The 16,252-nt window shown below is 35.7% G+C and overlaps 1 protein-coding gene across 2 annotated transcripts in view; it reads right to left on the bottom strand.

The window, feature by feature from the left end:
- The window catches only part of AGMO (alkylglycerol monooxygenase), a 214,256-nt gene that overhangs the window by 172,064 nt on the left and 25,940 nt on the right, over positions 1 to 16,252 (bottom strand). For both annotated transcript variants that reach the window (XM_077268079.1, XM_077268078.1), the window contains exon 4: positions 15,499 to 15,650. In XM_077268079.1, the coding sequence (XP_077124194.1) occupies positions 15,499 to 15,650 (152 nt within the window). The remainder of the gene's footprint in view (positions 1 to 15,498; positions 15,651 to 16,252) is intronic.

Below are 16,252 nucleotides of genomic sequence, written 5' to 3'. Positions count from 1 at the left end.
TGACATACAAAGCCATCCACAACCTGTCTCCTCCATACATCTGTGACCTCGTCTCCCGGTACTTTCCTGCACGCAACCTCCGATCCTCACAAGATCTCCTTCTCTACTCCCCTCTTATCTCCTCTTCCCACAATCACATACAAGATTTCTCTCGCTTATCACCCCTACTCTGGAACTCTCTACCACAACATATCAGACTCTCGCCTACCATCGAAACCTTCAAAAAGAACCTGAAGACCTACCTCTTCCGACAGGCCTACAACCTGCAGTAACCACCGATCGACCAAACTCTATCCTCACCTACTGTATCCTCACCCATCCCTTGTAGATTGTGAGCGCTCGTGGGCAGGGTCCTCTCTCCTCCTGTACCAGTTATGACTTGTATTGTTCAAGATTATTGTACTTGTTTTTATTATGTATACCCCTCCTTACATGTAAAGCGCCATGGAATAAATGGCGCTATAACAATAAATAATAATAATAGACTAGGACAGGTGCAGTGGCTAAACTAAGACAGGTGAGGGGCGAGACTAGGGCAGGTGAGGGGCAAGACTACGGCAGGTGAGGAAATTATACTAGGACAGGTGGGGGGAAAGCCAAGAAAAGGTGAAGGTCAGGACTAGGTAGGGCTCATGTGTAACCGACCCACTACTCTCGTTGGGCCAGATGAGAACTGGGGAGAAAAGTGGACTTATGTCCTCATTCTGGAGATTAGTGACGGTCCCACAATGCGATCCTTACCTATCCAGTGGAGAGGCAATAACTTAAAATCTTTAACATAAGTTTTTAAATAAAGTAAAAGAAAAGACTTGGAAAAAAACTTTCTAAATGACAAAACAACACCTGAAAAATACAAAGACAACTCCTATAAGGTGATCTATCGTTATCTGAAAAGCTCCACTAATAAAAGATTTGGACAGGTTTGGAAGCTGCCCCACCTAGGACATAGACCATCCCACAGAGACTAGACGAGGCGAGGAGAACAACGACAGAAGACATCAAACAATAGTCCAGGAAACACTTCCATAGTGCTCTGAAGTGTAAGAGGAAGAAGACACGAGGGTCAGATCATTACTTATAACTATAGCGGAGAAGTGATGGCCGACAGCCACGTTATTAGCCGACTTATGTGTTACACCAATGGCGCAGAGCAAACTCACTACTTTACAATGATCTATGAGTGTCTGCAGTGATACATTAGTTGCAGAGATGAGTGGATCGATTCTGCATGAATCTCATTACAAATGGATCAACTAGAATGTTATAGATAGTAAAAGACAGAAAAGAAGGATCACATGATCCCCTGGTGGGCAACCCCACAATGTCTTAGAAGCACCCCACGCTATATCACAGCCAATCGTGGGCGACTGTAGATGTGATGTCACTGATGATTCACAGCCACTATAAAAGCCTAAGCAGGAGGGGCTGCTGTCATCTTGTGAGGACCTCAGAGCTCAGTCAGAGAAACACAGAGCACAGAATACAGACAGACAGAGCGATAAGAGAGACAGACAGAGAGAGAGAGGAGTTACTGACAATGTGTTAAGCAAGGAAACATTCAGGAAAGCAGAGAAATGCCGAATTCTTCAGACAGGGACAGGCTGGGGCTGCTGTCAGTGCATCAATTCACAATCACACTGCGTCTGTGACTTAAATAAGTCTGTTCGGTGTCCGAGTGCAGTAACAGTTTAGCACAACATTCAATTTAAGGCACCTGTGCAGCGTCTGTGACTGCCGATGATAATTCGAGCTCAAACTGTGAAAATTTAGAGAGGCTCGGCTCTCAATGAAGTCATTTAACCCCTTCACGGCCTTGCGATTTTCTGTTTTCGCATTTTCGCTTTTTGCTCCCCTTCTTCCCAGAGCCGTAACTTTTTTTATTTTTCAGTCAATATGAGGCCTTGGGTTTTTTTTCTGGACGAGCTGTCATTTTGAACGACACCATTAGTTTTACCATATCCTGTACTGAAAAACTGTAACAAAAAATTCCAAGTACTGTGAAAATGCAAAAAAGGGCAATTCCACAATAGTTTTTTGGGTTTTTGCATTTACCATATTTAGTAGATGCTAAAACTGACCTGCCATTATGATTCTCCAGGACATTACGAGTTCGCAGATACCAAACATGTCTAGGTTCTTTTTTAATTATGTGGTAAAAAAAAAAAACAAAGTTTGTAAGAAAACAAAAATGGCACCATTTTCTGAGTCCTGAAAAGTCTCCATTTTTCGGTATCTGGGACTGGGTGAGGGCTTGGTTTTTTTGCGCCGAGCTGACAATTTTATTGATAGCATCTTGGGGTAGATACAATGTTTTGATCGCCTGTTAGTGCATTTTATTGGCGACCAAAAAACGTAATTCTGGCATTTTGATTTTTTTTCTCATTACTCCCTCCACTGATCAGATTAATTCTATTTTTATTTTGATAGATTGGGCATTTCTGAATACGCAGATACCAAATATGTGTATTTTTTCCTTTTTTTATTGTTTTATTTTGAATAGGGCAAAAGGGGGGTAGTTTGAAATTGTATTTTTTATATATATATTTTTTTTTTTTTAATTTCTACTATTTACTTAATTCAATAGTCATCATAAGAGACTTGAAGCTGAGATCATCTGCTGCACATAGCCGGGCTTCAGCTCTACTATGTGTAGCAGAATTGATCATCTGCTATGAACGGCGGACACACCAAATCAGCTGTCACGTGCAGGGAAAGATGCAGGCTCAGCGCCGGAGCCCGCATCAAAGGCAGGGACTTGACCTTGGACGTGTCTATACGTCCAAGGTCGTGAAAGGGATAAAGATGAGGAAACGGAGTGATGTAAAAGGAAACACATGTCGTCTGCTAGGAAGGTTCTGTTCACATTATCAGTTGGCATCTGCTTATAAAGGATCCAATATTTGAAAAAGGATCAGATTAAAAACTGACACTTTGTTTCTGATTGGTATCCATTTTTGTTCCATTTTTATGATCCCAAAACAGATCTAAAATAGAAAATATCTACTGGTGAACAGAGCCTAAGAATGTGGGAGGCTATAGAGCAAGTGGCAGCAGCACTGGTGACCATAGCTATGTGGCCAGGAGTAGCACATGCAGGGCACAGTGGCCTGTTGTCCCCGGTAGGTGTATTATTTAACACAAATGCAATATTAAAATAAAAGTAATAATATTAATTTAAAAAATATCTATATTTTTTTTCATTTTAAAAAGCATAAAAGGGCTGTTAGTGAAGCACACGGTGTTAGTTACTGGTTAGGTACGATTTACCCGTAGCCATAAATGTTGCGGTCAGTCCTAAGAAACCACAGAGTGTTCCACACATCTTTTCGGGGACACTGAAGGCTTTGGAGCAATTTCAATTTGTGCAGAAACGAATTGATCAGAATCACATTTTTTATCTGAATAACATCCAAAACGATTTTTTGAAAAATTAGTTAATCTCTAATTAGAAGCTCATCTGTTTTTTTTAACTTTTCGGTTCAACTACTTAAGGTGAGATCGGCACCTGTATATGGAGGGTTGACACAATCATTTTAACATGCAATATTGTCTGGACCCCTTTCATTTAATATAACCTCTGGAGGCAGATTCTCAGGGAGATCTATGGCCCCGCCCATAGCCTGGAACAGCTCATTTACATATTAAGAAAACCGTATCTTTCTCAGGAATAAGACGTCAGATATCAAGGTGTCATTTTATTCAGCTTCCTATGACCTACATGCCCATATAGACGGCTCAGGAGGGTGGATCCTACTGATTGATTCCCTTTATAGAAGGCATGTGCGCATAACCACTGAGCTGTTACTCCAAGTTTTTGAGGAGTTTTGAAAAAAATATGTTTGAGTCCCCGCGGCTCCACGTCTGGTGACTGTTCGACAGTGGCAACACATGCAGGGATATCCTGTTCGTTAGACAATCCCTGCATGTGCCGAACAGTCACGAGACATGGAGCCACGGGGACTAAGGCACATGCTCGGAGAACACCTTGTCCGAGCACGTATGCTCATCACTAATCAAAACTTTTCGAAAACTTTTCAAAACTGCATCAGCAAATGAAAAACTCCTCCAAAAACTCCCCAAACAAGAAGCTTTTACTGACACCGTTTCTACTTGAAAAACTTGTGTGCACAAACCCTAAGAAGCCCTTCTATTCTTTTTGTCCAGGGTTACTTATAAAAAACTTTTCTTTCTCCTGTTAGGGGATTTCACTGGACCACAAATATCCCACAAGTTCAGGTTTAAAGTGATATTACCCCCTCCAAGGAGCATGAAGCGCCCGGTAGCTGGAGAGGAGCACTGGAATGCCCGTGATATTGAATGATCTGTGCCAACTTTTGGCAAGGGTTGAAATATTCCTGGAGGTCAAGGAGGAGTCCGATGTCAACCTCAGGTAATATCGCTTGCTGACAGCGACATATGGCGGCTCCATTAGCTGTGATGGAAAAATTGGGGCCGTATTGACAAGGTTTAGGAGGTAACCGGAGGCGACCTGTTTTTCGACACATGCTGCTCTTAGTACGGCCAAATACTATCCACAGGAACAGAAGAAAGTCATAATTAGGGATTTGTGTCCGTATGGAAGGAAACATTCCACTCATAATTGGAATGCAGGGTCCGGTATGGACATCATGGAGAGAGTAAAAGATCGAGAGGGAAAAGTGATGTGTAGGATTAACCCTTTCATGCCTCACATAGGTTCTTGTCCTCTAACTCTACTGATATTGTAGAGTTAAATCAATACAGGAGAGATGGGTTTGTTAATTAATACAATGTCCCATGGTATACTAGAGCATCTGTCATCTTTCCCAACATTTATATTAACATATTTCACCACATCAAATTAAAACTGCAAAGTTACTTTCAAAATAATACTGCCACATAGTGTCCAAATAATACTGTCATATAGAGTCCAATAGTTACACCATAAATGGTGAAAATAGCACTGCCATATGGGGTCCAAATAATACTGTCATGTAGGGTCCAAATAATACTGTCACATAGAGTCCAATAGTGCCACCATATATTGTGAAAATGGCACTGCTATATACTGTCCAAATAATACTGTCATGTAGAGTCCAAATAGTGCCACTAAATATTGTGAAAAAAGCACTGCCAAATAGTGCCCAAATAACACTGTCATATAGAGTCCAAATAGTGCTGCCCTATGTTGTGAAAATGACACTGCCATAAAGTCTCAAAATTATACTGTCATATGTGGTCCAAATAGTGCAACAATATATTAGAAGCCTGTATATTGTAAAAATGGCACTGCCATATAGTCTTCAAATAATACTGTCATGTAGAGTCCAAATAGCACCGCCATATATTGTAAAAATGGCACTGCCATATAGTGTCCAAATAATACTGTCATAGAGAGTCCAATTAGTGCCACCATATATTGTGAAAATAGCTCTGCCATAAAGTCTCAAAATTATCCTGTCATATAGGGTCCAAATAGTGCCACCATATATTAGTAGACTGTATATTGTGAAATAGCACTGCCATATAGTGTCCAAATAATGCTGTCACAAAGTGTCGAAAGAATGCCATCGCACATCGTGAAAATATTACTGCCATAAAGTGTCCAAACAATACAGTCCAAACTTAATAACATCCAAACGTGCCCCAACATATTACAAAAATAATACCACTATATAGTTACAAAATTATACAATCACAGTACTCAAATACATTGCATATACTGTCAAACAGTGTCCCAACAATACCACCATAAAAAATACTGCTAGTGTGTAGCTAATCGTGTTTTATTGCATGCAAACAGTTAAAACATATATTGTGAAATTAATATTGCCACATAATGACCAAACAATAATAATTATATGCACATTACACATGCAATCATGCTCCAGCACAGGTGACATGCCTTACGCCTGCCTGTAGATGCGTTTGTTTATTTTAGTGTGTATATATAATATGCATTATGTAAACTAAGAGGCAGGTCAGTGAGGGATCAGTGACCTGTCAGAAGCCACACAGATAAATAGCTAATCAGAGCACCACATGAAGTCCCCCACAGGCCGCCCCAGAGCACGAGCATATCATTAACTAAAAACTGAAAACATTACACAAGAACCACAAGACGGATTTCATCACCAGGCATCATTGTAATCAGTATAACGGCGCTGACCTGACACTGTCTGTAGTTACTGTGCACAATCCTGCTGACATGTTCGGATGTTGCCTTTAAATTACCAAAATAATACTGCTATATGGTGTCCCCATAATGCTCACGTATAATTTCTAAACAATACTGCGACCTGTTGGCAAAATAATGCTGTTGCTCAGTGTCCTAACAGAGGCACAATTCATTGTTAAAATAATGCTGCCACATACAGGGGCTTCTCACAAACTTAGAATATCATCAAAAAGTGAATTTATTTCAGTTCTTCAATACAAAAAGTGAAACTCATATATTCTATAGAGTCATTACACACAGAGTGATCTATTTCACGTGTTTATTTCTGTTAATGTTGATGATTGTGGCTTACAGCCAATGAAAACCCAAAAGTCATTATCTTAGTAAATTAGAATACTTTATAACACCAGCTTGAAAGATGATTGTAAAATCCGAAATATTGGCCTACTGAAATGTCTGCTCAGTAAATGCACTCAATACTTGGTCGGGCTCCTTTTGTATCAATTACTGCATCAATGCGGCGTGGCATGGAGGCGATCAGCCTGTGGCACTGCTGAGGGGTTATGGAAGCCCAGGTTGCTTTGATAGAAGCCTTAATCATCAACATTAACAGAAATAAACACGTGAAATAGATCACTCTGTGTGTAATGACTATATACAATATATGAGATTCACTTTTTGTATTGAAGAACTGAAAAAAAATTACTTTTTGATTATATTCTAATTTTGTGAGAAACCCCTGTAGCTAATGAAAAAGTGACAGTAACATAATACCTAAATAATGAAACCACATATTGGCAAAATAATAATGGTACATGCCGTAACATTCAAATAATACCCTCACATAGTGTCCAAAAAGGGCCTGCTTAGATTGTAAAATTTATACTTATATATTGCTTAAAATGTTAAATTTACATAGTATCCACACAAGTACACCATGTATAACCAAAATATTACTGCTAAATTGTGTCTTCACAATGCTGATATATATATACATATTGCCTAAACAAAACTACCAATTATTGCCAAAATAATACTACACAGAGCATTCAAATAATACACTCATATGGTGTCCAAACACTGTCATAATATATAGTAAAAAATAGTATTGTAGTTATATTCTGACAAATTGGAAGCAGTATTACAGTAGTTATATTCTTGTACATAGGAGCAGTATTATAGTAGTTATATTCTTGTACATAGGGGCAGTATTATAGTAGTTATATTCTTGTATATAGGGAGCAGTATTATAGTAGTTATATTCTTATACATAGGGGGCAGAATTATAGTAGCTATATTCTTGTACATAGGGGCAGTATTATAGTAGTTATATTCTTGTACATAGGGGCAGTATTATAGTAGTTATATTCTTGTACATAGGGGGCAGTATTATAGTAGTTATATTCTTGTACATAGGGGGCAGTATTATAGTTATATTCTTGTACATAGGAAGCAGTATAATAGTAGCTATATTCTTGTACATAGGGGGCAGTATAATAGTAGTTATATTCTTGCACATAGGAGCAGTATTATAGTAGCTATAGTCTTGTACATTGGGGCAGTATTATAGTAGCTATATTCTTGTACATAGGAGCAGTATTATAGTAGCTATATTCTTGTACATAGGAGCAGTATTATAGTAGTTATATTCTTGTACATAGGAGCAGTATTATAGTAGTTATATTCTTGTACATAGGAGCAGTATTATAGTAGCTATATTCTTGTACATAGGGGCAGTATTATAGTACCTATATTCTTGTACATAGGGGGCACTATTGTAGTAGTTATATTCTTGTACATAAGAGCAGTATTATAGCAGTTATATTCTTGCACATAGGGGGCAGCATTATAGTAGTTATATTCTTGTACATTGGGGCAGTATTATAGTAGTTATATTCTTGTGCATAGGAGCAGTATTATAGCAGTTATATTCTTGTACATAAGGGTAGTATTATAGTAGTTATATACTTATACATAGGGGGCAGTATTATAGTAGTTATATTCTCGTACATAGGGGGCAGTATTATAGTAGCTATTTTCTTGTACATAGGGGGCAGTATTATCATAGTTATATTCTTGTACATAGAGAACAGTATTATAGTAGCTACATTCTTGTACATAGGAGACAGTATTATAGTACTTATATTCTTGTTTATAGGCGCAGTATTATAGTAGCTATATTCTTGTACATTGGGGGCAGTATTATAGTAGTTATATTATTGTACATAGGGGACAGTATTATTGTACTTATATTCTTGTTTATAGGCGCAGTATTATAGTAGCTATATTCTTGTACATTGGGGGCAGTATTATAGTAGTTATATTATTGTACATAGGGGACAGTATTATTGTACTTATATTCTTGTTTATAGGCGCAGTATTATAGTAGCTATATTCTTGTACATTGGGGGCAGTATTATAGTAGTTATATTCTTGTACATAGGGGCAGTATTATAGCAGTTATATTCTTGTACATAGGAGCAATATAATAGTAGTTATATTCTTGTACATAGGAGCAGTATTATAGTAATTATATTATTGTACATAGGAACAGTATTATAGTAGCTATATTCTAGTATATAGGGGCCAGTATTATAGTAGTTATATTCTTGTACGTAGGGGGCAGTATTATAGTAGTTATATTCTTGTACATAGGGGCACTATTATAGTAGTTATATTCTTGTACATAGGAGCAATTTTATAGTAGTTATATTCTTGTACATAGGGGCAGTATTATAGTAGTTATATTCTTGTACATAGGGGGCAGTATTATAGTAGTTATATTCTTGTACGTAGGGGGCAGTATTATAGTAGTTATATTCTTGTACATAGGGGCACTATTATAGTAGTTATATTCTTGTACATAAGAGCAGTATTATAGCAGTTATATTCTTGCACATAGGGGGCAGCATTATAGTAGTTATATTCTTGTACATTGGGGCAGTATTATAGTAGTTATATTCTTGTGCATAGGAGCAGTATTATAGTAGTTATATTCTTGTACATAAGGGTAGTATTATAGTAGTTATATACTTATACATAGGGGGCAGTATTATAGTAGTTATATTCTCGTACATAGGGGGCAGTATTATAGTAGCTATTTTCTTGCACATAGGGGGCAGTATTATCATAGTTATATTCTTGTACATAGAGAACAGTATTATAGTAGCTACATTCTTGTACATAGGAGACAGTATTATAGTACTTATATTCTTGTTTATAGGCGCAGTATTATAGTAGCTATATTCTTGTACATTGGGGGCAGTATTATAGTAGTTATATTATTGTACATAGGGGACAGTATTATTGTACTTATATTCTTGTTTATAGGCGCAGTATTATAGTAGCTATATTCTTGTACATTGGGGGCAGTATTATAGTAGTTATATTCTTGTACATAGGGGCAGTATTATAGCAGTTATATTCTTGTACATAGGAGCAATATAATAGTAGTTATATTCTTGTACATAGGAGCAGTATTATAGTAATTATATTATTGTACATAGGAACAGTATTATAGTAGCTATATTCTAGTATATAGGGGGCAGTATTATAGTAGTTATATTCTTGTACGTAGGGGGCAGTATTATAGTAGTTATATTCTTGTACATAGGGGCACTATTATAGTAGTTATATTCCTGTACATAGGAGCAATTTTATAGTAGTTATATTCTTGTACATAGGGGCAGTATTATAGTAGTTATATTCTTGTACATAGGGGGCAGTATTATAGTAGTTATATTCTTGTACGTAGGGGGCAGTATTATAGTAGTTATATTCTTGTACATAGGGGCACTATTATAGTAGTTATATTCTTGTACATAGGAGCAGTGTTATAGTAGTTATATTCTTGTACATAGGGGGCGGAATTATAGTAGATATATTTTTGTACATAGTAGCAGTATTATAGTAGTTATATTCTTATACATAGGGGGCATTATTATAGTAGCTATATTCTTGTACATGGGGGGCAGTATTATAGTAGATATATTATTGTACATAGGAGCAGTATTATAGTAGTTATATTCTTATACATAGGGGGCAGTATTATAGTAGCTATATTCTTGTACATAGGGGCAGTATTATCGTAGTTATATTCTTGTACATAGGGAGCAGTATTATAGTAGTTATATTCTTGTACATAGGAGCAGTATTATAGTAGTTATATTCTTGTACATAGGGGCAGTATTATAGTAGTTATATTCTTGTACATAGGGGCAGTATTATAGTAGTTATATTCTTGTACATAGGGGGCAGTATTATAGTGGTTACATTCTTGTACATAGGAACAGTATTATAGTAGTTATATTCTTGTACATAGGAGCAGTATTATAGTAGTTATATTCTTGTACATAGGGGCAGTATTATAGTAGTTATATTCTTGTACATAGGGGGCAGTATTATAGTGGTTACATTCTTGTACATAGGAACAGTATTATAGTAGTTATATTCTTGTACATAGGGGCAGTATTATAGTAGTTATATTCTTGTACATAGGGGCGGTATTATAGTAGTTATATTCTTGTACATAGGGGGCAGTATTATAGTGGTTACATTCTTGTACATAGGAACAGTATTATAGTAGTTATATTCTTGTACATAAGGGTAGTATTATAGTAGTTATATACTTATACATAGGGGGCAGTATTATAGTAGTTATATTCTCGTACATAGGGGGCAGTATTATAGTAGCTATTTTCTTGTACATAGGGGGCAGTATTATCATAGTTATATTCTTGTACATAGGGGGCAGTATTATAGTAGTTATATTCTTGTACGTAGGGGGCAGTATTATAGTACCTATATTCTTGTACATAGGGGGCACTATTGTAGTAGTTATATTCTTGTACATAAGAGCAGTATTATAGCAGTTATATTCTTGCACATAGGGGGCAGCATTATAGTAGTTATATTCTTGTACATTGGGGCAGTATTATAGTTGTTATATTCTTGTGCATAGGAGCAGTATTATAGTAGTTATATTCTTGTACATAAGGGTAGTATTATAGTAGTTATATACTTATACATAGGGGGCAGTATTATAGTAGTTATATTCTCGTACATAGGGGGCAGTATTATAGTAGCTATTTTCTTGTACATAGGGGGCAGTATTACCATAGTTATATTCTTGTACATAGAGAACAGTATTATAGTAGCTACATTCTTGTACATAGGAGACAGTATTATAGTACTTATATTCTTGTTTATAGGCGCAGTATTATAGTAGCTATATTCTTGTACATTGGGGGCAGTATTATAGTAGTTATATTATTGTACATAGGGGACAGTATTATTGTACTTATATTCTTGTTTATAGGCGCAGTATTATAGTAGCTATATTCTTGTACATTGGGGGCAGTATTATAGTAGTTATATTCTTGTACATAGGGGCAGTATTATAGCAGTTATATTCTTGTACATAGGAGCAATATAATAGTAGTTATATTCTTGTACATAGGAGCAGTATTATAGTAATTATATTATTGTACATAGGAACAGTATTATAGTAGCTATATTCTAGTATATAGGGGGCAGTATTATAGTAGTTATATTCTTGTACGTAGGGGGCAGTATTATAGTAGTTATATTCTTGTACATAGGGGCACTATTATAGTAGTTATATTCCTGTACATAGGAGCAATTTTATAGTAGTTATATTCTTGTACATAGGGGCAGTATTATAGTAGTTATATTCTTGTACATAGGGGGCAGTATTATAGTAGTTATATTCTTGTACGTAGGGGGCAGTATTATAGTAGTTATATTCTTGTACATAGGGGCACTATTATAGTAGTTATATTCTTGTACATAGGAGCAGTGTTATAGTAGTTATATTCTTGTACATAGGGGGCGGAATTATAGTAGATATATTTTTGTACATAGTAGCAGTATTATAGTAGTTATATTCTTATACATAGGGGGCATTATTATAGTAGCTATATTCTTGTACATGGGGGCAGTATTATAGTAGATATATTATTGTACATAGGAGCAGTATTATAGTAGTTATATTCTTATACATAGGGGGCAGTATTATAGTAGCTATATTCTTGTACATAGGGGCAGTATTATCGTAGTTATATTCTTGTACATAGGGAGCAGTATTATAGTAGTTATATTCTTGTACATAGGAGCAGTATTATAGTAGTTATATTCTTGTACATAGGGGCAGTATTATAGTAGTTATATTCTTGTACATAGGGGCAGTATTATAGTAGTTATATTCTTGTACATAGGGGGCAGTATTATAGTGGTTACATTCTTGTACATAGGAACAGTATTATAGTAGTTATATTCTTGTACATAGGAGCAGTATTATAGTAGTTATATTCTTGTACATAGGGGCAGTATTATAGTAGTTATATTCTTGTACATAGGGGGCAGTATTATAGTGGTTACATTCTTGTACATAGGAACAGTATTATAGTAGTTATATTCTTGTACATAGGGGCAGTATTATAGTAGTTATATTCTTGTACATAGGGGCGGTATTATAGTAGTTATATTCTTGTACATAGGGGGCAGTATTATAGTGGTTACATTCTTGTACATAGGAACAGTATTATAGTAGTTATATTCTTGTACATAGGGACAGTATTATAGTAGTTATATTCTTGTACATAGGGGGCAGTATTATAGTGGTTACATTCTTGTACATAGGAACAGTATTATAGTAGTTATATTCTCGTACATAGGAGCAGTATTATAGTAGTTATATTCTTGTACATAGGGGCAGTATTATAGTAGTTATACTCTTGTACATAGGGACAGTATTATAGTAGTTATATTCTTGTACATAGGGGGCAGTATTATAGTGGTTACATTCTTGTACATAGGAACAGTATTATAGTAGTTATATTCTTGCACATAGGGGGCAGTATTATAGTGGTTACATTCTTGTACATAGGAACAGTATTATAGTAGTTATATTCTTGTACATAGGGGCAGTATTATAGTAGTTATATTCTTGTACATAGGGGCAGTATTATAGTAGTTATATTCTTGTACATAGGGGGCAGTATTATAGTGGTTACATTCTTGTACATAGGAACAGTATTATAGTAGTTATATTCTTGTACATAGGAGCAGTATTATAGTAGTTATATTCTTGTACATAGGGGCAGTATTATAGTAGTTATACTCTTGTACATAGGGACAGTATTATAGTAGTTATATTCTTGTACATAGGAGCAGTATTATAGTGGTTACATTCTTGTACATAGGAACAGTATTATAGTAGTTATTTTCTTGTACATAGGGGGCAGTATTATGGTGGTTACATTCTTGTACATAGGAACAGTATTATAGTAGTTATATTCTTGTACATAGGGGCAGTATTATAGTAGTTATATTCTTGTACATAGGGGGCAGTATTATAGTGGTTACATTCTTGTACATAGGAACAGTATTATAGTAGTTATATTCTTGTACATAGGAACAGTATTATAGTAGTTATATTCTTGTACATAGGAGCAGTATTATAGTAGTTATATTCTTGTACATAGGGGCAGTATTATAGTAGTTATACTCTTGTACATAGGGACAGTATTATAGTAGTTATATTCTTGTAAAGAGGAGCAGTATTATAGTAGTTATATTCTTGTACATAGGGGGCAGTATTATAGTAGTTATATTCTTGTACATAGGGGCAGTATTATAGTAGTTATATTGTACATAGGGGCAGTATTATAGCAGTTATATTCTTGTACATAGGAGGCAGTATTATAGTAGTTATATTCCTGCACATAGGGGGCAGTATTATAGTAGTTATATTCTTGTACATAGGGGGCATATTATAGTAGTTATATTCTTGTACATGGGGGCAGTATTATAGTAGCTATATTCTTGTACATAGGGGGCAGTATTATAGTAGTTATATTCTTGTACATAGGGGGCAGTATTATAGTAGTTATATTCTTGTACACAGGAGCAGTATTATAGTAGTTTTATTCTTGTACATAGGAGCAGTATTATAGTCGTTATATTCTTGTACATAGGGGCAGTATTATAGTAGTTATATTCTTGTACATAGGGGCAGTATTATAGTAGTTATATTCTTGTACACAGGAGCAGTATTATAGTAGTTATATTGTACATAGGGGCAGTATTATAGCAGTTATATTCTTGTACATAGGAGGCAGTATTATAGTAGTTATATTCTTGCACATAGGGGGCAGTATTATAGTAGTTATATTCTTGTACATAGGGGGCATATTATAGTAGTTATATTCTTGTACATGGGGGCAGTATTATAGTAGCTATATTCTTGTACATAGGGGGCAGTATTATAGTAGTTATATTCTTGTACATAGGGGGCAGTATTATAGTAGTTATATTCTTGTACACAGGAGCAGTATTATAGTAGTTTTATTCTTGTACATAGGAGCAGTATTATAGTAGTTATATTCTTGTACATAGGGGCAGTATTATAGTAGTTATATTCTTGTACATAGGAGCAGTATTATAGTAGTTATATTCTTGTACATAGGGGGCAGTATTATAGTAGTTATATTCTTGTACATAGGGGGCATATTATAGTAGTTATATTCTTGTACATAGGGGCAGTATTATAGTAGTTATATTCTTGTACATAGAGGGCAGTATTATAGTGGTTACATTCTTGTACATAGGAACAGTATTATAGTAGTTATATTCTTGTACATAGGAACAGTATTATAGTAGTTATATTCTTGTACATAGGGGCAGTATTATAGTGGTTACATTCTTGTACATAGGAACAGTATTATGGTAGTTATATTCTTGTACATAGGAGCAGTATTATAGTAGTTATATTCTTGTACATAGGGGCAGTATTATAGTAGTTATACTCTTGTACATAGGGGGCAGTATTATAGTAGTTATACTCTTGTACATAGGGACAGTATTATAGTAGTTATATTCTTGTACATAGGAGCAGTATTATAGTAGTTATATTCTTGTACATAGGGGGCAGTATTATAGTGGTTACATTCTTTTACATAGGAACAGTATTATAGTAGTTATATTCTTGTACATAGGGAGCAGTATTATAGTAGTTATATTCTTGTACATAGGAGCAGTATTATAGTAGTTATATTCTTGTACATAGGGGGCAGTATTATAGTGGTTACATTCTTTTACATAGGAACAGTATTATAGTAGTTATATTCTTGTACATAGGGGCAGTATTATAGTAGTTATATTCTTGTACATAGGGGGCAGTATTATAGTAGTTATATTCTGGTACATAGGAGCAGTATTATAGTAGTTATATTCTTGTACATAGGGGCAGTATTGTAGTAGTTATATTCTTGTACATATTGTTTGCCATTAGATTTGTATAACATTGTAATTGTACCTACCATGCGCCATTCTGTGGAACCAATAATATGCAAAGTCCACACCAATGAACGTCAACCACCAGGTCCAAGAAGAATCCCAAGGCAATTCTGCCATTCTGTAGTTGTTCCATACGTACACATAAGTGGTCACCTCAACGCCTCTGAAGGCAACACTGTAATTTAAAGAGAAATATCAATATTAATCAAATTCCAAAAAGACTTTTCATTTTTTGTTATTAAGAAGCATAACTTATCTCTAGGTCTCACGATATAGGCTAAGTCTACACTGAGATTGCATTCCTCATGTCTCAGTGATCTTCAGATCAGGGTTTCGGGCTCAGATCCCGGCACCCTCCTGATGGATCAGTGATTGTCCAGTGCACCTTCTGGTGGAGATTCAGTCTTGGGCTTCCCCTGTGGCATTCAATATTTGGAACAGTATGAGACTAGAGGGAGGACTGAGGAACAACACAGCAGGAAAGTAACTGGCTGCAACCTGGAGCTTTACAACCAATGGAGCTTGCAAATCAGAAAAGTGAATGGGACGAAGCTGCAATACCAAATATATCCTGTACACAGGGGGGGTGCCCTTGCAGGAAGATAGAATCCATGTTTTTCTAATCCTAAAAAATTCCCATTTCCCAGGAGTAAAGTCATTCTAACTACCCAAACCTATTCCTGAGTGCTCCTCACCAGCCAACCTCACCTCTCCTCATCCTTAAGATATCGTTGATCACTGCCCCTTATTGTTATGGGTAGAAGTCTCCAACCCAAG

The sequence above is a fragment of the Ranitomeya variabilis genome, chromosome 6 (assembly GCF_051348905.1).
Source record: "Ranitomeya variabilis isolate aRanVar5 chromosome 6, aRanVar5.hap1, whole genome shotgun sequence".
Classification (NCBI taxonomy): domain Eukaryota; kingdom Metazoa; phylum Chordata; class Amphibia; order Anura; family Dendrobatidae; genus Ranitomeya; species Ranitomeya variabilis.
The sequence above is the reverse complement of the archived record's forward strand: the minus strand, read 5'-3'. Positions and strand labels throughout refer to the sequence as shown.